General features: G+C 39.6%; 3 protein-coding genes across 5 annotated transcripts in view; 1 reads left to right on the top strand and 2 right to left on the bottom strand.

The window, feature by feature from the left end:
- Positions 1-26,838, bottom strand: part of P4ha1 (prolyl 4-hydroxylase subunit alpha 1) — a 1,160,453-nt gene that overhangs the window by 1,095,999 nt on the left and 37,616 nt on the right. The gene's annotated exons all lie outside the window — the stretch shown is intronic.
- Trappc3l (trafficking protein particle complex 3 like) overlaps positions 1-26,838 on the bottom strand; it is a 36,568-nt gene that overhangs the window by 6,404 nt on the left and 3,326 nt on the right. The window lies entirely within an intron of this gene.
- On the top strand, positions 548-6,062 carry Calhm5 (calcium homeostasis modulator family member 5). The gene is made up of 2 exons (XM_032888365.1): positions 548-1,087; positions 5,472-6,062. The coding sequence occupies exons 1-2, from the start codon at positions 548-550 to the stop codon at positions 5,859-5,861; spliced, it is 930 nt and encodes a 309-aa protein (XP_032744256.1). The 3' UTR covers positions 5,862-6,062.

The raw sequence follows: 26,838 nt of genomic DNA, 5'->3' as shown, positions 1-26,838 counted from the left end.
CTTCCCATATAATTCCACCCTCAAAACGATGTTTCAAGTCTCTAATGAAGAAAGCCCTTTCAGGAAGCCAGAACCCCTGTCTACTAAATCTTAGAGCATGAGAAGAAACCTATTGTGAAACAGGGGTCTGGAGATTGGCTTTGGCTACTAGTAGGTTGCTGAAATACATTTCTGGAACCACTGGAAAATGCTTTTCTATGCTATAATTTGTATGAGAATTTTCGATTCGCAATCAAAAGCACATGCAAAGTTACTAAAAGGATCCTTCATTTACTTTTCAGTATTTTGGTCTACCCTCAAGTGTCAGCAACCACCAGTAGGAGGCATTATCTGAACGCTGTTGGGAAATAAAGCATTCCTGGGGAATGACATTGTTTTCTTATCTGACTGGATGCAGAGGAGGACTGCTCTTTCAAAAGAGCTCCACCCTCAGCCACAGCCACAGTTGCTGTGTTAAAACCAAGGCAAACGTCTTTTCCTCTTCCTCTGTGTGTGTGTGTGTGTGTGTGTGTGTGTGTGTGTGTGTGTGTGTGTGTGTGTGTCCGACATGGATGCTTTTCAGAGCATTTTAAAATTCTTTCTTAACCAAAAAACTGCTATTGGCTACAGCTTCATGGCTTTGCTCACCGTGGGAAGTGAACGTCTCTTCTCCCTAGTGGCATTTAAGTGCCCCTGCAGCATTGAGAACACTGCATATGGACTGGTTTTCCTCTTTGCCCCTGCCTGGGTGTTACTGATCCTTGGATTCTTTCTGAATAACAAGGCCTGGAGGCTCTTCACTGGTTGCTGTATGAACCCAAAAAAAATCTTTCCTAGGAGACGCTGCTGCCGCTTCTTCTACGTCCTGGGCCACATCACACTGAGTTCACTGGTGGCTCCGGTGATGTGGCTCTCTGTGGCTTTGCTTAATGGGACGTTTTATGAATGTGCTATGAGTGGAACAAGAAGTACAAGACTCCTGGAGATGATTTGCAAGGGGAAGCCCAAAGAGTGCTGGGAAGAACTGCACAAAGTCTCTTGCGGTAAAAGTAGCATGGCAGCCATGGACAGTGAAGAGGTGAGGCTGTCTCTGCAGGCCCAGTCTCAGGTAAGGACAAACATGCCTTTTGCTCCCAGTGTGAACTTCTCTGTCTTCCTTTTATCAGGCAGAGTCTGAGTCTTACCAGGATATTTTGACACTAAGTGGAAATAGGAACATGATGTAGCATTAAGAGAATCTCAGGAAAAGCTTTTTAGGGACATGATGGTTCAGTAAAATTGCTGATTGGATTGTGTAGTCTCCATTTCCAAAGAGAAAATATCCTTTGGGTTATGCATATGTAAATACTTAAGTGCTCAAAACTATCTCTCTGGGTTGACTCTGTAAATAATGCAGAACACAAAGTCGTGCACCGAGTGCTAACCCCGAGCTGTAATTAAGCAGCTTCTATCAATAATTTATTTTCAAGCTGGCGTCTCAAAAAACACAGACACATCTTATTCACCCACTGAAATATTGCTGAGCCAAATCATCGCCCACTTTTCTAAGTAGCATGTCTGTAATTGGCATAGAGATTTCCTTGAGTAACCACAGTGGTAACTGGTATTTCTATGCGTGAATGATGTCAGGATTGAGAGTTTCCCAAATAAAATGGGACTGTGAAGTCTTTAAATGGTCTTTGGTAAAGAAGGCCACATTCCCCTGGGAGTTGATGGCTTTTACTTTCTGTGCTGTATGACTAAGGAAGTTCTCACGCTACTTTAGAAGCTCAGAATTTGGAGAACTGTTTTCCTTGTGGGCAGTAATTTCCAGCTTTAACTAATCAATACAAGGAAGGAACTTGTTATCTTGCCAAGTATCTGAACACAGATCCAGGTGCATAGTCTTGCAATGAAGCTGATTTTTCTTTTTTTTTTATTTCTGAGGCCAAATGAGGTAGGAGTAAGTCAACAGAGTCATCCTTTCTCGGGAATAGTGTTGAGTTCTGGGTAAATGCACAGGCACACGCTAATTTTACTCTTTTTAGCAAGGGCTGGCCCTTACAACAGATACATCATAGCGAAGTTGGCTTCTGCTTTGGAATACCAGTTACCACTGTGGTAACTCAAGGAAATCTCCTTGCTAATCACACACATGCTACAATAGAAGATGGTTACTAGTAAGGTTATATTCTTCATAAACTAATAAGTCAAGAATTTCCCTTAATAAACTCCTTTGTTTAATTCATAAAACATAGGTTAGATCGAACATTTAAGGCTTCTCTGACTGCCTTCCACCTTTTGTTGAAGGAAGGTATTCATTACTAATGTTATGATAGTGTGAATGACACATGGCTTACCTCTGTATGCACTGAGCTCCATTCAGTCAGTGCCAACCCCAAACACTCCTCATTGTTTAAGCTCCTCTTTAAATATAAGCTCAAAGAAAGCATGCACATCCGGGCATAGCTGAGACTGGACACAAAGACCTGTTGATACTCCAGTAGAACGAGAAGGACCTACAGGAAGATGCTCACGAGATGTGGCTGAAGGGAGGTATAGCAATAGCAGGTGCTGACCATGGGGTTCAGAAAGCAGCAGGCATCACACGGTCCAAAACAATAATTGGGCATGTGGGCGGAGGTGGAAAAGTGCATTCATTCACGGGTGGGGCAGAGCAACAAAAAACACAGCTGGATGACTCTCTGCTCTTAAGGAAGGTGGAATGGAGTTGTGGAAAGAGCTCTGTCATGGAGTCAGCTGGTGTTGAATCTTGACGCTGCCAATCCCCGGTCTGTGATGTCCAGCTCTGAACCCCAATTTTCTCACAGTAGGGGACAATAACACCTATTGTGGAAAGTTATTTAGACATAATGGACATAAATAGTCATAAAGCTTTTAGAACGTTATTAAGCATTCCAAAGTGAGAAAACAGCCAGGATTTGGGGGAAGAGACAAATAGGACAGAATTAGGGGCTGGGATGGGCACAATCATAACATTCTAGCTGGATTCTAGGAGCCGTGAGTCTGGAAGGAGGAGGACAAGACTCACCAGTCAGGTGAGAAGGAAAAGAGTATGAAGCTGATCATATAGTTTCTAACTCATCAGGATTAGCTCAGGTAGAGGAGAATGGCTTTTACAAGAAGCCCAGTCATAGGGAAGAAGAGGGGATGCTGAAAGAAAGAGAAAGGTCCAAAGGAGTCAAACACAAGCCCACTGGTGACTGAAGCTGAGGAGGAGGATTCTCACACAGTGTGACTGGTCCCTCTGGGTTATCATAGAACAGAAAGAGATGCCGGAAAACAGGTAGATAATCGGGAGAATTGATTAGCTTCACACAAAATACTCTCTCCAATGGCTAACTTTGATATTATAGTAGAGACTGAGGTACAGGTAGAACCCATGGTGAGAAGAAATTTGGGTGGTTGACCTAAGGAATGTGATTTATATAAAGGCTGAGACCCCTTAGTATCTATATTTCTGGGTCAGAGTTTGGGAACCACTGAGGTAAAGCTAAAGTTCTAATCTGAGTGACCCATTTGCAGAATATTGTTTTTGTTCTCAACTAAGCTCATGAGCTAAGGGTCCTTTGAACTGAAATCAGGAAATGGTTACAAGAAATATGTTAGTTACTTGAATATAAAGTTAATTCAAATTATGAAAAGTTAAACTGGAACCACTCTGGAAATCAGTCTGGAGGTTCCTCAGAAAATTGGACATTGCATTACCTGAGGACCCAACTATACTTCTTCTGGGCATACCCCAAAGATGCTCCAACATACAACAAAGACACATGCTCCACTATGTTCATAGCAGCCTGATTTATAATAGCCAGAAGTTGGAAAGTACCCAGATGCACTTGAACAGAGGAATGGATACAAAAAATGAGGTACATCTACACAATGGAGTACTACTCAGCTATCAAAAATAATGACTTCATGAAATTCATAGGCAAATGGGTTGAACTAGAAAATATCATCCTGAGTGAGGTAACCCAATCACAGAAAAACACACATGGTATGCACTCACTGATAAGTGGATATTAACCCCAAAGCTCGAATTACCCAAGATACAATCCACAGACCTCATGAAGCTCAAGAAGAAGGACAACCAAAGTGTGGATGCTTCACTCCTTCTTAAAAGGGAGAACAAAAATATTCATAGGGGGGGATATGGAGGCAAAGTTTGGAGCAGAGACTGAAGGAACAGCCATTCAGAGCCTGCTCCACAGGTATATACAGCCCATATATATACAGCCACCAAAACTAGATAAGATTGAAGAAGCTAAGAAGTGCATGCTGACAGGAACCTGATATAGCTGTCCCCTGAGAGGTACAGCCAAAGCATGCTAAATACAGAGGGGAATGCTAGCAGCAAACCATTGAACTGAGAACAGGATCCCCGTTGGAGGAATTAGAGAAAGGATTGAAAGAGCTGAAGGGGCTTGCAACACCATAAGAACAACAATGCCAACCAACCAGAGCTTCCAGGGACTAAACCACTACCCAAAGACTGACTACCCATGGACTGACCCATGGCTCCAACTGCATATGTAGCAAAGGATGGCCTTGTTGGGCACCAATGGAAAAATAAGCCCTTGGTCCTGCCAAGGCTAGACATCTCAGTGTAGGGGAATGTAGGGGAGGTAAGGAGGGGAAGTAGATGGGGAGGGGAATGGGATAGGGGGCTTATGTCCTGGAAACCAGGAAAGGAAATAATATTTAAAATGTAAATAAAAATATTCAATAAAAAATTAAAGAAAATCTAGTAACATAGTTAAGAATTAGGCACAGGTTATATAAAATGTTAGAATTATTTAAACAGCAATTTTCTCTGAGATTTCCATATTCATTATATTCATAATGATAAAACAAAAATAATGTTGGAAATGTGCTATGTGTATATTGTCTAACTTATAATCCACTTTCTTTGAAATTATCAAGTCTTGGCTTAAGAAAATTATAGCAGTAAAATTTTTGATGATTTTAATAAAAATAATTAAAAAATGAAAAGTTAAACTGGAGGCAACAAATTTAGAAGATATGTTAACTATAGACATTTGCTTTTAAAGTAAAAAAAGAGGATCATTCTTATTTTAAAAAAGTTTGCTTTTTCTAATTTTAGAAATTAAAAACAAATAATCCTTAAAGTTACACCTGGACATCTGTCTAACAAACTGATCATTCATTCAAATGACCACTATGACTCATTAGAAAGAATTCTTTCTTCTGCTGATACTATCTTGATGTGCTTTAGTAATAAGTTATTAAACAGCCCTTCTTCCCATTTTTCAGCCTTCCTGATTTCCTTTGCAAAGCAACAATATTGAGTATAAAAATGACTATCGAGTTGACTCTCTACTTTGACATCAAAAAGCATTTAAAGTTAAGATGAATAATTTCAAATGTAATGGTATTAATGACTACAGTATTAATATTGTCCTGTAAGCTATCCACCTCCCTGAGATACCATTTTGCTTTTCTGTGTCCTCAATATTTCTTTTGCTCTTAAGATTCTAGGATGGTGCCTGATTTGTTCAGCATCCTTCTTCTCCCTGCTGACCACTTGTTATGCACGCTGCAGATCTAAAGTCAGCTATCTGCAGCTGAGTTTTTGGAAGACATATGCACAAAGGGAGAAGGAGCAATTGGAAAACAAACTCCTGGAATATGCCAACAAGCTGAGCGAGAGGAACCTCAAATGCTTTTTTGAAAACAAGAAGCCAGATCCTTTTCCCATGCCCTCGTTTGCTGCCTGGGAGGCTGCATCCGAGCTACACTCCTTCCACCAAGACCGTGAGCACTATAGCACCCTCCACAAGGTGGTAGATGATGGTCTGGAACAAACTCCCCAAGAGGAAGAGACGACAATGATCCTTGTGGGTACCGCCCAGAGTTTATGAATCATCCACCATCCCTGGCTCAGATATCCAGTGGTACACTCATTCTGAGTTGAATCTTCTGCTGTTTCCATGACAACCTGAGTCTCTGCATTTTCTTACCATTAGAGCTTCTTTAGACGATAATAACACAGTTGGAAACTGTTCTGAAACCTCCAAGAGCAATGTCTGGATGTGCTCAGACTGATGCTGAGTGATGACTGACTCAGGGTTGTGCCCAGGAGGTCCAACAGTTGGTCCAAGTTCTAAGATTTTATGACTCAGCCCTCAAAGTTTGGCATGGTGGTCTGCCACTGTTTGCAAGCATTCGGGGAGAGGTCTGTGCACAGTGGTATCCACACTGTGGCCATCAGGATCCCTTTCAGAAATATATCCAACACCTTTTAAGTTGGAAGGAATTCTGCCATTTAATTAACATTCCTTTCTATAGAGTACCTCCATTACCAAGGCTTAGTAAACTGAAAGAATATAATGTCTAAACATCAAAGGTTCCTGCATTTTCCCCAATTTCTGAAAGTCTGCCTGGGGACAGGGCTGCCTCATGACTGCTGTGGGTGGTAGGTGCTTAAACCTTCACAGGACAATTTCTACATTCAAAAGACAACCACATAAGGCATACATACAAGACTGTATTGATATAAAGACAAATACATTAATACTGTATATTAAAGTAGTTTTTTTTCAACAAAAAAATCCATTCTTTTTCTGTTTTTAAAGTTGAAAATCACTTTCATGGATTCCCACTAAAGTTTTTGGTCCAGGTCACAGCACTTGTTGTGTGTGGGTAAATCACAGTTTCTTTGGGCTACTATAACAAAGGTCACACACTATGTGGCTTACAAACAATAGTTCTCATAACTTGGGAGGCTAAAAATTCTGAGGTCAGAGTATAGCATAGGCAGGGCTATGAAGAGAACTTTTCTTCAGGTTGCTGATTTTTGATGCCCTATTGTGAGTTATGTGCTGAAAAGGGAAAATAAGCTCCCCAGGGCAATTTTTTGAGGGAGCTCTGCCTTAGTGACCCCACAAAGACCCACCTAATGACATCACTTTCAAGGTTAGGTTTCGTTATGTGAAGTTTAGAGGGATATAAACATACTATAGCATTGATAATGACTTGATAGAAGTCTTCAGAGACTGTCTACTGTAGTCTCAGCAAACAGCAGGAGAATCTGACAGATCCACATCCCTCAGAAAATCTTAAGATTGTGGTTTATAATAATAAATATGTTTTGCCTATCTTTGGTACAAAGCTTCTCGAACTCTTGGAGTTCTTACCATTTAGAATCATTACTTTTACTAATGAGGTACTATGACTCCTGTATAACCAGAGAGATGGGATTGGCTGCCAGAAACAAGCACTGATAATTTCTGCCTCATCCCACAACCTGCAGAGAATACACAGGGACTGAATACATGTTGATTTGATCCTGGCAGGAATGTCCAACTTTTTTGATATCACAACACTATGTTGTCAGCTACAAAGTTCATGCTCCAGGAATGGCTGGACAATCAGGACACACACACACACACTCCATACACACACACACACACACACACACACACACACACACACACACACACACACATACACACACTACACCCCCACACACACACACACACAGTCATGTACACAGAGACACACACACAGACACATATACAGACACTATACTCATATACATACCCACTCATATACACACACACTACACTCATACACACACTACACACACACACACACACACACACACACACACACACATTTACTCACTCCACATCCACACTCACACACATACACTTTTTTTTTCTTTATTAACTTGAGTATTTCTTATTTACATTTCGATTGTTATTCCCTTTCCTGGTTCCTGGTTTCCGGGCCAACATCCCCCTAATCCCTCCCCTTCCCCTTCTATATGGGTGTTCCCCTCCCCATCCTCCGCCCATTACCGCCCTTCCCACAACAATCACGTTCACTGGGGGTTCAGTCTTGGCAGGACCAAGGGCTTCCCCTTCCACTGGTGTTCTTACTAGGATATTCATTGCTACCTATGAGGTCAGAGTCCAGGGTCAGTCCATGTATAGTCTTTGGGTAGTGGCTTAGTCCCTGGAAGCTCTGGTTGCTTGGCATTGTTGTTCATATGGGGTCTAGAGCCCCTTCAAGCTCTTCCAGTCCTTTCTCTGATTCCTTCAATGGGGGTCCAGTTCTCAGTTCAGTGGTTAGCTGCTGGCATTCGCCTATGTATTTGACATATTCTGGCTGTGTCTCTCAGGAGAGATCTACATCCGGTTCCTGTCGGCCTGTACTTCTTTGCTTCATCCATCTTATCTAATTGGGTGGCTGTATATGTATGGGCCACATGTGGGGCAGGCTCTGAATGGGTGTTTCTTCTGCCTCTGTTTTAATCTTTGCCTCTCTATTCCCTGCCAAGGGTATTCTTGTTCCCCTTTTAAAGAAGGAGTGAAGCATTCGCATTTTGATCATCCGTCTTGAGTTTCATGTGTTCTATGCATCTAGGGTAATTCAAGCATTTGGGCTAATAGCCACTTATTAATGAGTGCATACCACACACACATACACTTATACACATTCACACACATACAACATGTAATGTAAATCCAAACACATAACAATAAGCATGGTGCTTTCCTGTGCCTGTGGGCTATTCTAGTTAGTAAAGTGACAAGAAGAAAGGGCTCGGAGAACCTTTAACGGGTAGGTGCACCTGGCACAACTTGTGAGTTGCCTGGGAGTCTTCTGCGTATGAGTTGTAACTAGTGCTAGGAAAAATTGTTAGGAAAAATGGGCTCTAAACCAGCTTGGGAGTTATGCTTGATTGTAGTTAATATTAGGAATTATTTGAATTATAGGACACTCAACTTACACTGGAGATGATATCAGTTTGAGAGGAAATACGCTTCAAGGCTTGGAATGTTAATACAGAAAGATAAATACAACATCTTTCAGGTTTCCAAGGAGCAGCAGTGTGTGCTGGGGATGGGGATACAGGGGTGAGACAAGGCAGAGGTGTCAAAATGAGGACAAGAAAACAGTAAATGAGTACCTCTCTGAGGCCATTTCTTGGCTATCTCTAAGTGTTTACTGAGACCTAAAAAGCAGATGGGACCCAGCCAAAAGCCATGCATCTCTTGTGTTGGACCAAAGGCAGAGGCAGCAGTTCTAGCAAAGTAGCTTAGTTGCAGGAAGCTGAGGAGTAAGGGAAAAATCACTGGGGCATATCTCTGCCTCCCTCTACCTCAGGGCCTTTCTACATTCAACAAGCCTATACTCAGGATTATGGTTGCCCCATCCAAGGATATCCAAACTGACAAGCCTGTACTTTTTGCTTACTAAGCAGGAGAAGAGCTGACGCTCCTACTCTGAACAAGTCACCCTGAGATGAGTCAGGTTCTCTTCCTGATTCCTGTGGAGTGCTATTTTATACAGGAGGCAAACAAGTTCAAGACATCTTATCTATCCCCTCAAAAGTCTTGAAGGGGATGGGTGGAGACTGGGGAGCAAATTGGTATCTGTGCTTTAGTGTCCAGAGGGTGCAGGTCTCTGTAGGTGGGAAAACAAGATGGCCTGTGTAGAGAACTTTAGAAGTGTGACAGTTTGTTGCAGCAGGTGGGGAACCTCAAACTTAAGGATCTTTTGTGAGGAACTTTCCAAAAGGAACAGGCTTGGGAAAGGCTCACAAACAACAGAGGCAAATAGAATGGGATTTCAGGTAAAGTGCCAGCCCTACTAATCCCATAGCAAATGCTGGGTTATCTACCTTGCCTCCTAATGCTGCGTCCCTTTAATACAGTTCCTTACACTGTGGTGACCGCTAACCATAAAATTATTTCTGTTGCTACTTCATAACTGTGACTCTGCTACTGTTATGAATTGTAATGTAAAAATCTGATATGCATGATATCTGATATGCATGATATCTGACATTGACCTTAAAGGCTTCAGTTATTGCTCTGAGCACTTCAAAGTAGGAAAGACCCTTTTCCATAATAGGAGAATAGATACCTGGAGTTATCAGAAGGGTCCCCCTAATGTCTGCTATGAAGACTTGCTGTATAGAAACAACAGGAATGGAAGACATCTCAGGACACACCCAAGGCCCAGATCACTGCCTCTTCCACCTTCTAATTCCCCTGAAGCCAGAGCAACAAATGTGGCAGTTGCCTTCTTTAACCACTGCTGCTTTGCTGTATTAGGGAAAGGACTGTGAGCTCTGCCAAAGGACATATGCCTCCCCAAACGAGGGGCCGATAGGAGAACAACTAAAAGATGCTTGACTTTCATTTTGTCCATTTAAAGCACCGCATGAGAAACTAATCACAAATATATAAAGTTCTCTTGCTCCATGCACCACAGCTTTCTGCTCCAATTAAATAAATGGAGTAGTTTTAGGATGCATTCAGCTTATTAATTTTCAATAGAAGTGGGGAAAAAGTATTTAGCAAAAATTAAAAATAAAATAAATATAAGCCTCAATAGACAGATAATTAAAGAATTCTGCATATTATACATTTAAATCACAAAATTTGCATATTTGCTCTCAAACTGTGTTTTTAAGGTATATATTATTATTATCCTCTACCTGTGAAACACCATTGGATATGTATACGTCTAGTAGGAAATTTATGAAGCAATCCACTTGAAATGTGGGTTCGAAGCCCAGTGTTTCAATAGTTTATCATAAAAACCAATTAAGGTTCTAGGAGTCACCAGATGGTCAAAAACTTACACCTTTTCTCCCATGGTTCATTTCAGGTATTTCAATTATTGTCATTAACCTTTTTGTCATTATAACAAATGTCTGATTTAACTCCACTTTCAAAAGAATAAGACTTATCTTGGCTTACAATTTTGGGAGTTAGCATTCATGACAGACTTGTCCCATTTCAGGCATGTGAGAGGGCAGCAAATCACACAAACCTCATGGCATAACAAAGCCACTTAACTCAGGAAGAAATAGAGGTAAGGAACAATGGCTGTGACCCCCTAGTTCTCCCACTGTACCCCACCTCTTCCCAGCATCACCTTCAAACAGTGAAAAACTATAGACAAGCCTTTGAAGGACACTTACTGGACCTTTGAAGGACACTCTGACACTTTGGATGCAGATCATACCATAGTAATATTATCATTCTTAGATTGTTGTGTTTCTACATTCTCTAAGACATATTTCTTAAATTCGAAAACATTCCCTCTTTGTCTTCTGTTGCGCATGCTAGAGGATATTTAGTTTCTCTATGAGCAAGACTAGGATTTATCTATTATCTCAAAGCCATTAAGAAAAAGAATTTAAAAAAAAAAGTAAAAGAATTAAGAGATCAGCATGTGGGGCTGGATCCAAAACTCTATGTGTGTCCATGGGTCTTTGTGTGGTTTAGGTATAGTGTAACTGTAGCTTCAAGAAGGAATTGGATAGTGTTTCTTCTACTTTGTGGAATAGTTTGGAGAGTATTGGTATTTGGTTTTCTATAAAGGTCTGATAGAGTTCTGCACTAAACCCATCTGGTCCTGGGCTTTTTTTGGTTGGGAGATTTTAATAACCGCTTCTATTTCTTTAGAAGGTATGGGACTGTTTACATGATTTTTCTGATCCTGATTTAACTTTGGTACCTGGTATCTATCTAGAAAATTGTCCACTTCATCCAGATTTTCCTGTTTTGTTGAGTATAGACTTTTGTAGTAGAATCTCATGATTTTTTGAATTTCCTTAGTTTCTGTTTTTATGTCTCCCTTTTCGTTTCTGATTTTGTTAATTTGGATACTCTCTCTGTATGCTCTGGTTAGTGTGTCTAAGGGTTTAACTTTCTTGTTGATTTTCTCAAAGATCCAGCTCCTGGTTTTGTTGATTCTTTGTATAGTCCTTTTTGTTTCTCCTTGGTTGATTTCAGCCTTCAGTTTGATTATTTCCTGCTGTCTACTCTTGGGTGTATTTGCTTCTTTTTGTTCTAGAGCTTTTAGGTGTGCTGTCAAGCTGCTAGTGTATGTTTTCTCCTGTTTTGTTATGGAGGCACTCAGAGCTATGAGTTTTCCTCTTAGCACTGCTTTCATTGTGTCCCATAAGTTTGGGTATGTTGTGCTTTCATTTTTGTTAAATTCTAAAAAGTCTTTAATTTCTTTCTTTATTTCTTCCTTGACCAAGTTATCATTGAGTAGAGTGTTGTTCATCTTCCGTGTGTATGTGGGGTTTCTACCATTTTTGTTGTTATTGAAGACCAGTCTTAGTTCATGGTGATCTGATAGGATGCATGTGATTATTTCAATCTTCTTGTATCAATTGAGGCCTGTTTTGTGACTGAGTATATGGTCAATTTTGGAGAAGGTACCATGAGGTGCTGAGAAGAAGGCATATTCTTTTGTTTTAGAATAAAATGTTCTATAGATATTTGTTAAATCCATTTGTTTCATAACTTCTGTTAATTTCTCTACATCTCTGTTCAGTTTCTGCTTCCATGATCTGTCCATTAATGAAAGTGGGGTGTTGAAGACTTCCACTATTATTGTGTGAGGTGCAATATATGCTTTGAGTTTTAGTAATGTTTCTTTTAGGAATGTTGTTGCCCTTGCCTTTGGAGTGTAGATATTCAGGATTGAGAGTTCATCTTGGTGGATTTTTCCTTTGACTAGTATGAAGTGTCCTGCCTTATTTTTTTTGATAACTTTTGGTTGAAATTCAATTTTATTTGATATTAGAATGGCTACTCCAGTCTTTTTCTTGGGACCATTTGCTTGGAGACTTTTTTCCCAGCCTTTTACTCTGGTGAAGTGTCTGTCTCTGTCACTGAAATGCATTTCCTGTATGCAGCAAAATGCTGGGTCCTCTTTACATATCCAGTCTCTTAGTCTATATCTTTTCATTGGGGAATTGAGAGCATTGATGTTGAGAGATATTAGGGACCAATGATTATTGTTTACTATTATTTTGTTGTTAGAGGTGGAATTACGTTTGTGTCGCTATCTTTTTTTGGGTTAGTTAAAAGATTACTAGATTAGTTGCCCTCCTTGTATTGGAGTTTTCCATCTATTATCTTTTGTAGGGCTGGATTTGTGGGAAGATATTTTATAAATTAAGTTTTGTCATAGAATATCTTGTTTTCTCCACCTATGTTAATTGTGAGTTTTGCTGGATAGAATTGCCTGAGCTTATTTGTGTTCCTTTAGAGTCTGCATGACATCTGCCCAGGATCTTCTTTCACAGTCTTTTTTGAGAAGTCTGGTGTGATTCTGATAGGTCTGCCTTTATATGTTACTTAACCTTTTTCCCTTACTGCTTTTAATACTCTTTCTTTGTTTTGTGCATTTGTTGCTTTCACTATTATGTGACAGGAGGAATTTCTTTTCTGGTCCAATCTACTTGGAGTTCTTTAGGCTTCTTGTATGTCTATGGGCAACTCTTTCTTTACATTAGGGAAGTTTTCTTCTATAACTTTATTGAAGATATTCACTGGCCCTTTAAGTTGGGAATCTTCACTCTCTTCTATACCTATTGTCCTTGGGTTTAATCTTCTCATTTTGGCCTGGATTTCCTGGATGTTTTGGGTTATGAACTTTTGGCATTTTGCATTTTCTTTGACTGTTATGTCCATGTTTTCTATGGTATCTCCTGCCCCTGATATTCTCTCTTTTATCTCTTGTATTCTGTTGGTAATGTTTTTGCCTATGACTCCTGATCTTTTTCCTAGGTTTTCTTTCTCCAGGGTTGTCTCCCTTTGTGATTTCTTTATTGTTTCTATTTACATTTTTAGATCCTGGATGGTTTTGTTCAATTCCTTCACCTGTTTGGTTGTGTTTCCCCATAATTTTTTAAGAGATTTTTGTGTTTCCTCTTTAATGGCTTCTACTTGTTTACTTGTGTTGTCCTGTATTTCTTTAAGGGAGTTATTTATGTCCTTCTTAAAGGCCTCTAACATCATCATGAGCTGTGATTTTAAGTCAGAATCTTTTTTTTCTGGTGTATTGGGGTGTTCAGGGCTTGCTGTGTTGGGGGAACTCAGTTCTTATGATGCCAAGTGGCCTTGGTTTCTGTTGCTTAAGTTCTTGCCCTTGCCTCTCGTTATTTGCTTATCTCTGATGTTAGCTGGTCTTGCTGTCTCTGACAGTCGGTTTACCCTCCTGTAAACCTGTGTGTCTTCACTTCTGGAAGACCAGCTCTCTCCCAGTAGTATCTGGGTACAGAAAGCTGTGGCACAGGGTCAGCTCAGGGTGCAGACAGAAACTGGAAGGATCCTTTCCCAGACTGCTCCTAGATTCCTGTGTCCTGACAGTTCTGCCTACCTCAGAACCGAAATGTTGGCCTTATCTGTGCTCTCAGCTGTGTCAGCACTTCTGGGAGTCCAGCTCTCTCCTCGTGGTATCTGGGTACAGAGAGCTGTGCTATAGGGTATAGGGTCAGCTTCCGGCACAGGTGGACACCGGAAGACATAGTTTTGATATAGTTTTTCTGATAGCAACCTGGACTTTGGCATTTTGAAAACTACCCACATGATTTTTCGTAGGGAATTCTTAGAATTCCTAAAGTTGTGATGTTTGCAGTACTATCTGGTTTTCAAAGAGTGACTCATAACCAGATTTTATATCCCTAGGTAGAGGAAAAACCCTAATTGGAGTTATTTGCTGATGTGTATTTTTGTAATTTTAGGTTGTCAAAGTGATGCCATTAAATAAATAGGTAGGAAAAAAAATTAACATGTTTATTGATTTGTGCTATATAGCTCAGATGGGTTTTAAACTAACTATCTCACTTTGTAACCAAAGCTGGCCTTGAACTTCTGGCCCTCTTGCTTCTATCTTCTTGGTTCTGGGATTGAAGACCTGCATTACCATACCTAGTTTTGTTTTGCGCCTTGGATGTACCCAGTTCTAGCTAAGTTGATTTTGGATTAGTTTTGGCACATACAGATATCACTGTTCACAAAATCTGATATTGGAGTGTTAATTAGAGTTCTTCAGTGAAACAGAATCAATAACATTTATATGTATACATATATGAGAAGGTATATGAGAAGGTATTTGCTGTGGCAATTAGCTTACACAATTATGGAGGTCGGATAGTCTCACTACAGTCCATTTTCAAGCTAGAGAATTAGGGAAGTAGGGAATATGGTTCAGTTCAACTTCAAAAGCCTGAGAAACAAAGAAACTAACATTAAAACTCATTTTGAGGCTAAAAGACAGAGAACCTGAAGTTCTGATCCTGAAGGGTGGGAGATGAATGTACCAACTCTTCAGGAAGAGTGGGAAGAATTGGGCGTGAGTGTGTAATAAAGAGGAGGATGGAAGGGATTGAGGAAGAAAGAGATAGTAAGATAATAAAGGAAGAATTAGAGAGAAAATACAAATCCACCCTATCTGTCTTTTTGTATTATCCAAGACATCAGTAGATTGGATGGTGATGAACCATATTAGGTGAGAATGAACTTTCTTATCCAGTGAATTGATTCAAATACTAGTCACACCCAGAAACACCCTCATAGACTTACACTCCGAAATAAAGATTTGCCAAATGAGAATTAATCTTATCACATTGACATCCAATTTTAACCATTTTATATGGTAAATAAAATGGAATTAATAATTCTAGATGAAGAATGGAACTCCCTGATCCTGAGACTTAAGTGAATAACAATAACAAAGGCAAACACAATAGAACATGAAACTGGATCAAGGCAGAGTGTTACAGCTAGTTCTTTGGTGTTTTGAAGTGTCCAATGTTCTGCTAAAACTGATCACTATGTAAGAAGTGCAAATTTAGACAAGTGCAGAAAAAGAGACAGAAGGGGAGGAGAATATGGAGTAGGTGACACTAAGGGAAAAGGAAATTAACAGACCCAATTGTTCTAATTACTGAAAGCTGGATGGGAAGCCTGTGAGTGAAGAGGCCCTTTTGGAAAGTCTGGTCTTACTGTGAGAGAATAAAAAAGAATCAGGAAGCTTTAAAAGGTACTCATTGTAAGACCTTCACGTAAGCAGCATGAACCATACTTACAGATACGAGCTACTTCATATGAGTCTGTGTCCCATTGATTTCCATTTTGGAACATAGTGAGGTTCAGTAAATACTTACTGTGTTAAGTCACTAAGTTAGAGGGTAACCTGAAACAATACATGGCAACCTTTCAAAATAAAAAAACCCAAAAAGTATATAAAAATCTAGAAGCAAAATATAGCTTTCTGTATACAAAGATTCTCTTTTTCTTTCCCATTGGCATTTTCTTCTCTTAGGTTCCAAGTAGCACCATAACCCCAGATGTCATTATTTAATGAACATGAATGAGTGCCTCTCCAAAATATCCCCACTGAAGCTTGAAATGTATTTTCAAATTATTTTTTGTTAAATTTTATCTGAAAAGATCACAGCGCTGTAGGCTAAATTCCAATGAAACCAAACATGATATTGGAGCGGTAACACATTTAAGTTCTATTTGTTGTTAATACCCGGGTCAAAATGAGAGTGAGGGAAGTTATAGGCTAAGTTGATTTTGAGTAAGCTGGAGATAGATGGATTGGCCCTAAAGTCTTCCTTCTGAATGCATTATTATCTCAGAACATCAGCTTCAAGGAGGAGCTTGTTAGAAGTTAGCGCCACAAGAAGATTGAAATAATCCCATGCAACCTATCAGATCACCACAGAATAAGGTTGGTCTTCAATAAAAACTAAAATGATAGAAACCCCACATACACATGGAAGATGAACAACACTCTACTCAATGATAACTTGGTCAAGGAAGAAATAAAGAAAGAAATTAAAGACTTTTTAGAATTTAATGAAAATGAAGGCACAATGTACCCAAACTTATGGGACACAATGAAAACTGTGCTAAGAGGAAAACTCATAGCTCTAAGTGCCTCCCCAAAGAAACTGGAGAGAGCATACACTAGCAGCTTGACAACACACCTAACAAACAAAAAGAAGCAAATACACCCAAGAGGAGTAGAAGTCAGGAAATAATCAAACTGAGGGCTGAAATCAACCAAGGAGAAACAAAAAAGACTATACAAAGAATCAACAAAACCAGGAGCTGGTTCTTTGAGAAAATCAACAAGATAGATAAACCCTTAGCCAGACTAATTAGAGGGTACCGAGAGAGTATCCAAATTAACAAAATCAGAAATGAAAAGGGAGACAAAAAATCAGAAACTGAGGAAATTCAAAGAATCATGAGATCCTACTACCAAAGCCTATACTCAACAAAACAGGAAAATCTGGATGAAATGGACAATTTTCTAGATAGATACCAGGTACCAAAGTTAAGTCAGGATCAGTTAAACCATCTCAACAGCCCCATAACTCCTATAGAAATAGGTGCAGTTATTAAAATCTCCCAACCAAAAAGAGCCCAGGACCAGATGGGTTTAGTGCAGAATTCTATCTGATCTTCATAGAAGACCTCACACCAATACTCTCCAAACTATTTCACAAAATAGAAACAGATGGGTCACTACCCAATTCCTTCTATGAAACCACAATTACTCTTATACCTAAACCACACAAAGACCAAACAAAGAAATGGAACTTCAGACCAATTTCTCTTATGAATATTGATGCAAAAATATTCAATAAAATTCTTGCAAATAGATCCAAGAACACATCAAAACTATCATCCATCATGATCAAGTAGGCTTCATCCCAGAGATGCGGGGATGGTTCAATACATGGAAATCCATCATCATAATTCACTATATGAACAAACTCAAAGAAAAAATACCACATGATCATTTCATTAGATGCTGAGAAGGCAGTTGACAAAATTCAACAACCCTTCATATTAAAAGTCTTGGAAAGATCAGGAATTCAAGGCCCATATCTAAACATAGTAAAAGCCATATAGAGCAAACAAGTAGCCAACATCAAACTAAATGGCAAGAAACTTGAAGCAATCCCACTAAAATCAGGGACTAGACAAGGCTGCCCACTCTCTCCCTACTTATTCATTATAGTACTCAAGGTCCTAGCCAGAGCAATCAGACATCAAAAGGAGGTGGAAGGGATACAAATTGGAAAGGAAGAAGTCAAAATATCACTATTCGAAGATGATATCATAGTATACTTATGTGACCCCAAACGTTTTACTAGAGAACTACTAACCCTGATAAACAATTTCAGCAAAGTGGCTGGATATAAAATTAACTCAAACAAATCAGTAGCCTTCTTCTATTCAAAGGATAAACAGGCTGAGAAAGAAATGAGGGAAATGACACCCTTCACAATAGTAACAAATAACATAAAATACCTCGGTGTGACTCTACCCAAGCAAGTGAAAGATCTGTATGACAAGAACTTCAAGTTTCTGAAGAAAGAAATTGAAGATCTTAGAAGATGGAAAGATCTCTTATGCTCATAAATTGGCAGGATTAATATAGTAAAAATGGCCATTTTGCCAAAAGCAATCTGCAGATTGAATGCAGTTCCCATCAAAATTCCAACTCAATTCCTCACAGAGTTAGAAAGAACAATTTGCAAATTCATTTGGAATAAGAAAAACCCAGGATAGCAAAATCAATATTCAGCAATTAAAGAACTTCTGGGGGAATCACCATCCCTGACCTCAAGCTGTATTACAGAGCAGTAGTGATAAAAACTGTATGGTATTGGTACAGAGACAGGCAGGTAGATTCATGGAATAGAATTGATGATCCAGAAATGATCCCACACACCAATGGTCATCTCAATCTTTGACAAAAGGAGCTAAAACCATCCAATGGAAAAAAGACAGCATTTTCAACAAATGGTGCTGTTTCAACTGGAGGTCAGCATGTAGAAGAATGCAAATCAGTCCATTCTTATCACCCTGTACAAAGCTTAAGTCTAAGTGGATCAAGGACCTCCACATAAAATCAGATACACTCAAGCTAATAGAAGAAAAAGTGGGGAAGAGTTTCGAACACATGGGCCCTGGGGCAAATTTCCTGAACACAACACTAATGGTTTATGCTCTAAGATCAAGAATCGATGAATGGGACCTCATAAAACTGCAAAGCTTCTGTAAGGTAAAGGACACTGTTATTAGAACAAAATGGCAACCAACAGATTGGGAAAAGATCCTACATCCAATAGAGGGCTAATATCCAAAATATACAAAGAACTCAAGAACTTAGACTCCAGAGAGCCAAATAACCCTATTAAAAATGGGGTACAGAGCTAAACAAAGAATTCTCAGCCGAGGAATACTGAATGGCTGAGAAGTACCTAAGGAAATGTTCAACATCCTTAGTCATCAGGGAAATGTAAATCAAAACAACCCTTAGATTCCACCTCACACCAGTCAGAATGGCTAAGATCAAAAATTCATGTGACAACAGATGTTGGCAAGGATGTGGAGAGAGAGGAACACTCCTCAGTTGTTGGTGGGATTGCAGACTGGTACAACCATTCTGGAAATTTGTCTGAAGGTTCCTCAGAAAATTGGACATTGTACTACCTGAGGACCCAGCTATACTTCTCCTGGGCATATACCCAAAAGATACTCCAACATATAACAAAGACACGTGCTCCACTATGTTCATAGCAGCCTGATTTATAATAGCTAGAAGCTGGAAAGAACCCAGATGCCCTTCGAAAGAGGAATGGATATAGAAAATGAGGTACATCTATACTACTCGGCTATCAAAAACAATGACTTTATGAAAATCATAGGCAAATGGATTGAACTAAAAAATATCATCCTGAGTGAGGTAACCCAATCACTGAAAAACACACATGGTATGCACTCACTGATAAGTGAATATTAGCCCAAAAGCTCGAATTACCCAAGATACAATCCACAGACCACATGAAGCTCAAGAAGGACCAGCAAAGTATGGATGCCTCACTCCTTCTTAAAACGGGGAACAAAAATATTTATAGGAGGGTATATGGAGGCAAAGTTTGGAGCAGAGACTGAAGGAACAGCCATTCAGAACCTGCTCCACAGGTATATACAGGCCAAATATATACAGCCACCAAAACTAGATAAGATTGATGTGCATGCTGACAGGAGCCTGATATAGCTGTCTCCTGAGAGGCTCAGCCAGAGTGTGACAAATACAGGGGTGAATGCTAGCAGCAAACCATTGAACTGAGAATGGGACCCCCAGTTGGAGGAATTAGAAAAAGTATTGAAAGAGCTGAAGGGGCTTGCAACCCCATAAGAACAACAATGCCTACCAACCAGAGCTGCCAGGGACTATCTCACTACCCAAAGACTGGGCTGACCAATGGCTTCAGCTGCATATGTAGCAGAGGATGGCCTTGTTGGGAACCAATGGAAGGAGAAGCCCTTGGTCCTGCCAAGGCTGGACCCCCCAGTGTAGGGGAATGTCAGGGTGAGGAATGAAGTGGGGGTGGTTGGGGAGGGGAGCACACTTATAGAAGAAGGGGAGGGGAATGGGATAGGAGGCTTATGTCAGGGAAATCAGGAAAGGGAATAGCATTAGAAATGTTAATAAAATAATATCCAATAAAAGAAAAAAAGTTAGAGCCACACTCCACTCCTGTTGAATCCAGTTTGCTCTGAAAACATGTATTTGACTCCTATTCAAATGAAATTTGAGCTTAAAGGTTTCTCACACTCGGCTCATGTTGACATCATCTAGCTAAGTAAAATATAGCATTTTGAGTTTCTCTTCCAGAGGACCTAGTGACATTTTTAGCAGTTCTCTGGTAATGCTGATGTCACTGATTCAGTAGTCACGTTTTGAGAATCAAGATTCCGAAGTATGGAGCCAGTCATGCTGGAGAAGGAGATTAGACAGAATTCATAATTTCAGAGTTATGCCCCAGACCTACTCACTAAGACATCTTTGTTATCTCAACCTATCCAAGAACTTTGGGGTCATTCCGTTTGTTCAAAGCTATTCTTGATGCTCTAGGCATGTTTTATGGGCTATCTCACATAAGTTTCTTGCAACAGTTATTTGTCAGTATTCTATGTTGCTGTTCTCAATGTTGTCTCGTTCCATTATGTCTCCAAAGGGGTTGTTATCTGAGTACACAAAAGCTGTTATTCTATGCCATCTTATACCCCCTTATTGATCTTTTTGTTGCTTTAGGTAGTGCTTTTCAGAACTAGAAAAAAAAAAAAAAAAAGAGAAAGTTTAACAACGCCTAATGACATAATGGATGTCAACAAGAAGTATTAAATTCTAAACTATTAGGTGAAAATAAGTGAGTCAAATCCTGTGCAACTCGAAGCCCCTTATCTACATTCGCTTCCTCAAAAACAGCAAGCGGACAGTTGATATCTTGTGATGCAGGATAAAAGTAAGCGCACAGTACCCCCTGGGAAGTATTATTTACTAAAGCGCAAAACCAGAAGATAAACAAGCATTTAGAGAAAACTACTAGTTTATAGGAAATGTTAGCAAAACATGGCAGTGCATTTATTATAATAAAGAAGCAACCAGGCGAAGTCCAATTTAGATTATTCACTATGCATTTGGGTCTGAAATGTCTTCTAAAGACCCCTGTACATAGGTTTTCCGCTCATGGTGGTGTTGGAAAGTGGAGAAACTTTAGGGAAGCATTTCTTGACAGTCTCTGAGGGAATGCCCTTGAAAGAGATGTTAGGACTTAACACCTGATATATCCCTGTTAAGAGCACAATATTTGCCTATATTCTCAAAGGTGGCCTTTCATATTAAACGTCTACAAATGTTTCTAAAAAATGCTTTCAGACAGGGACATTTCTGTTACAAGATCTGCTCTTTCAGGCTGGAGAGGCACGTCTTTTCAAGCCTCAGGAAATTGACTGGGTAAGTGCCCTGCTTATGCTCTCGCTTTGTATCACTCTGAAGAACTCCACAGTTGGTTCTTTGATTCAGAACCAAACTACTGCCTCATTCCTGTTGGTATTTCATTAAATTAATTTTAAATACTCAGCCAGTTTTGAGGTGTTGTTTTTGTATTTCACTTAAATTCCATAAGCATACCATGAGGCAGAGTGTTCCTGTTTCCATATTTTCTTAGTACAAAATACATTAAAGTTCAGACAGTTTATTGTTTATTGTTGTAACAGTTAATAAATCCATTGTTAAGGTATGGGAAATGAACTGGAACCCATAATTTTCTGACTGCTAACACAAACACTGCCATTTCACAATGATACCTTTAACAATGTGTGCTCTGATTTGAAATAGGAAAATACTGAATTAGTACATGTCTCATTCAGCTACCTTAATTATAGGCAGCAGCCCACGGGTCCCCCGTGAGCCTACTTTCTGGTATGTTCCTGGGAATAAGTGTCTGTCTTCAAGGGTCGTGGACTCTGGTGGGAGCACTGGAGCCTTCTACATCCAGTGTCTGGACATCTGGGGCAGCTGTGCTCAGCTCAGCTTCTATATATTAATGAGGTTATAGTTTCACTTTGTTTATTCTTGGTACCTTAGTTAAAAATTATGATTGCTAAGATTTACATTGGTGGGGCGTTCATAAAAGGTTTAGAATTCTCCCTAAACTTAAACTGTTATATATTTATTTTTGTCGGAACAGTTCATTTTTTATAATTTTCTAAACTTGCATCAATATCAATACCAGAAGAAAAAATATATATACATTATAATGAAAACAGATTAAATTAAGTACCCTAATTGCATTTACTAGATCATTTCAAAGAAGAGGATAAAATGATTATATGATCTAACAAATGACTATAGGGACAAAACATTAAAATGTGATTATCCTTGGTAGAGTTTACTACCTAAGTCCTGGTAAATGGTGACAAGTTGTGTTGTAAATGCATTTGAGCCCTAGATGCCAACAGAAAGAAATGTAGTCTTCAGTTGAGGAATGCTGATGGTTTAAACAGGACAGGGTTATTATTCCCAGCGGGTTTATTGGAATCTGCATGGTGGGATGTGGAAACATAAGGGACAATGATCAGGGCTTTCCAAAAATTTACTTCCTTAAGCAGTTGGCTGACTCTGAGTTCACTTACCTTGTACATGAAGCAAGGCAGTTTTTTAAAAACTTAGTTTCTGAATTCATTTTCTAATAGTTTCCATGTCATTGGAGTAAGGGTGTAGAATACACGATTTCTTTACCTTCTTGCTATCTGGAGATCAGCCCACCTCCCCAGTCAAGGAAGAAAGTGCTCCATTTTAACCAGCTCCTTAGCATGCCTCATAACTTTGGAATGTTTTCTCACTTTACTCCAGTGCACCTTATTCATTTTATTTTATTTGAAGAGTTTAATGGGCATGAATGAGAGTTCTACCTCATTGCTTACAGCAACATGAGACACAGTTGCTCTAAACCCTTCCTCTAAACACAAATGTTCATTAGAAATAGTCAGGGAACATTAACAATATTCTATTGCCTTTTTTGTATTAAGAAACCAATACTTCACTGGTCGACAGTTGGCCTTGAGCACCGAAATTTCTGTGATGCTCAGGAGTTTTAAAGAGCAGCTACTGCTGAGAACCGCTGCCCAGAGAGTTGGGAGAAGTCAGGGCACATCTGGATTGACCAAGTATTGACCTATCCAGACAATGAGTTGGCAGGGATGGCACAGAATTCAGTTGGCCTTTCTGATGCTTCTAATTCTTTATACTGAGAAAGTTCTGCAGGATTTCATTTCCCAGAGTATTTGCTTCATAGTTTTCATTCTCGATAAATAAATTATTTATACATAAGCACACTGATGAAATGCTCTCAAAGCTATTACTATTTCCAACCCACAGGAGCTGGTTTGTTTCAAAAGTTTTGAAGCCACTTCACACTCCCTAAGTGTGTCACTCTGCCATGCTACTTTTGAGTTAAAGGTATGTGCAAAACATCAGAAGCAGAAGGTCACTTTGACCCTCATGTTGTTTTCAAAAGCAAAAGATAGATGGGATCCCCAAACAAGATGCTCTCTCTACAGCACAAGGGAGAGCTTCATTCTTGTTGTATAGCATGAGAAATGGAGGCTGAGAACACTCTCTACAGACTTCATTAATGTAACTATCATCGCCCAGCCTTCCTGTCTAATTAATTTAGTTGCTCTTTTGCAACATATCATTCTTTTCTAATTAGTATTCAATCCTTTGGTTCTCAGCTTCTTAATGAAGGCTCTCATGCACTGTAAGATTCACATTAAACATGTTCAGGTGCTTTTTATAATTACATCAATTATAACTCAGGCTCAATGTAAAACAAACAAATAAAGAGTAAGGGCTTGGAGGTGAAGGTTTGGTTTCCCTGAAAATTTTGGCCTTTCTTCTCTCTTTTTCTCCCTTTCTTTTTTCTTCCTTCATTCCTTCCTTCCTTCTTCCCTTCCTTCCTTTCTTTCTTCTCTTTATTTTATGAATTTGATTGAGAGATGTTAAGCATTATGGGGGTTGGGAGAGAGACCTCTGGAGCCAGAGAGACATCTCAGCTGAAAAAATGCATGCCTTGAGACATGAAGACCTGTGTTTGAGTCTGGGGATGCACATAAAATTTCCAGTCTTAGTACTGCACATAGAACCTCAGAGCCAGGCAGCTGGAGAAACAGAGGGCATTGGGGCTTGCTGGCCAGCCAGTCCAGCTTACTTGGTGAGATTCAGGCCAATGAGAGAACCTTCTCTGGAAAAACAAGCCTGATGCCTCCTTTTCGTTGTTCTCTGTCCTTGTGTCCATTCCCTCCAATTCCCGAGGCTCCAGACAGTTTCTCTGTGTAGCCTTGGTTGTTCTGGCATTCACGTTGTAGAATACGCTGGCCTTGAACTTATAGACCTGCCTGTCTCCTGAGTGCTGACATTAAAGACATATATCATCACATCAACCTAGGCTGATGACTCTTAAGGAATGACAGAGATGTCCTCTGGCCTCCAAATATATGCTTATAGGTGATTACGTGTGCATGCCCACACATGAATATGCATACATGTTCATCTACACATTCATACAATATGTACACTAAACAAATGAATAAAACTAAGAGGCCCCTATGCAAACCAAGGAAGCCTGGTTTACATATGCTGACATGGAACATTTAAGCGTCTCTGCTGAATGATTGTAATCATGGTAATAGCACCAAGGAGAGAAGATGCTTGGAGGACACCTGACTTACTGCTGTAAAATTTGATCACAACTAGAAGGGAAGGACATACAATTGTCAATAAAGTGAAAGGAAGCAGGGGTTTTGTTTAGGGACTTTCAGAATCAACTGAGCACCAAGCCTTAACAGATACTTCTCTGTGGCTAAAGGAAAAACATTGTTCTCAAGTGTAATCACTAAAGTTTAGGGATCATTTTCCTGAAGGCACCTCTTCTTCATGTTGGAACAATAACAAAAGCTACTCATGTGTCTCTGGGTTCTTCCCCAATCTGAGTTCTAAAATCCATAACCCTCAGTGGCTACACAAACATGATTTCCACAAGAAATAATTCCCCACGTTTTTCTTCTACCCATCCCTGTAGAACAGAAAGATCATCTATGTGTTAGATTATATTACACAGGTTTTTTTTTCCTACTTAATGGGAGAAGAATTTAGGCGGCTACATATTTTTAAAGTTTCTTTTTAAAAATAACCTATCTACTATAATCCCAATCCAAATAGTAAAAATTCTTAAACTATTTTATGGATTGGTTTGACTGTTAATATTATCATCTTTTAATTATTGGAAATTTTCTAACCACAAAACTTTTCTTTCCTTTTAATTTAGTTCTACTCCTTTCTTTTCTGCCCAAAAATGTTAAGTAGGAAAATGGCCTGACATTCAGCTAAACTCAGATGCCAGCCTTCTCTGGAATGCTGTACTATGTTGGGCTGTGACTTCTGTGGAATTTAATTCCCATTTACCAAGAGCTCCCACTTACTTTAATATATGTGAGAAGAAGGAGAAAAAAAACAGAAGTGAAAATAGTTCATTATGCTCTGCTTTTGGTTGTGAGTTAGGCTATGGTAAATAGCAATGGCAAAAGAAGAAGTTAAGCTAAAATGTAATCTGATTAGCATCCAGTTTTTCTGGTTGAAGAATTAGAGGAAGTGATGAATCCAGTCCAGACTTAAAATGTGGCACAGATGATGCTTTGGCCCTCATCCCTGCTTTGCCTGCACTGTGTTGAGAAGCACCGTCTCTGGCCTGGCTTTCCATTTCCACCCAATTTTTTGGGAGCCTTCATTCTGCATGCCTCTCCAGACTCTCTGTATTAACAAGTGGCCCTCCTTCTTGGCCTCCCCACTCATGTCCTGAGCTCCATGCACTGTAAGAACTGCCTGGGTCTTAAACTCGGAACACTTGGCATTATTTCATGGCCTCATTTTTCTACTCCAATCTTTGGCTGTTTAAGAAGTGTAGGAAACAGCCTACAAATTCTAAAAATTATTCTTGTATAAGATAGTGGCAAGGCACTGGAAAAATTTCCTGAACAAAAACACCAATGGCTTATGCTCTAAGATCAAGAATCGACAAATGGGATCTCATAAAACTGCAAAGCTTCTGTAAGGCAAAGGACACTGTGGTTAGGACAAAACGGCAACCAACAGATTGGGAAAAAGATCTTCACCAATCCTACAATAGATAGAGGCCTTATATCCAAAATATACAAAGAACTCAAAAAGTTAGACCTCAGGGAGACAAATAACCCTATTAAAAAATGGGGTTCAGTGCTAAACAAAGAATTCACAGCTGAGGAATGCCGAATGGCTGAGAAACACCTAAAGAAATGTTCAACATCTTTAGTCATAAGGGAAATGCAAATCAAAACAACCCTGAGATTTCACCTCACACCAGTGAGAATGGCTAAGATCAAAAACTCAGGTGACAGCAAATGCTGGTGAGGATGCGGAGAAAGAGGAACACTCCTCCATTGTTGGTGGGATTGCAGACTGGTACAACCATTCTGGAAATCAGTCTGGAGGTTCCTCAGAAAATTGGACATTGAACTGCCTGAGGATCCCAGCTATACCTCTCTTGGGCATATACCCAAAAGATGCCCCAACATATAAAAAGACACATGCTCCACTATGTTCATCGCAGCCTTATTTATAATAGCCAGAAGCTGGAAAGAACCCAGATGCCCTTCAACA

This window comes from Rattus rattus, chromosome 18, assembly GCF_011064425.1.
Source record: "Rattus rattus isolate New Zealand chromosome 18, Rrattus_CSIRO_v1, whole genome shotgun sequence".
In the NCBI taxonomy this organism is placed as follows: Eukaryota; Metazoa; Chordata; class Mammalia; order Rodentia; family Muridae; genus Rattus; species Rattus rattus.
Note: the sequence above shows the minus strand (reverse complement) of the source record. Positions and strands in the feature narration are given on the sequence as shown.

Bases quoted from the DNA above. Each gene is read 5' to 3' on its own strand.
- Calhm5 (XM_032888365.1), top strand. From the start codon at position 548: ATGGATGCTTTTCAGAGCATTTTAAAATTCTTTCTTAACCAAAAAACT. The intron at 1,088-5,471 runs GTAAGGACAAAC...TTTGCTCTTAAG, and splicing joins CTCTGCAGGCCCAGTCTCAG to ATTCTAGGATGGTGCCTGAT.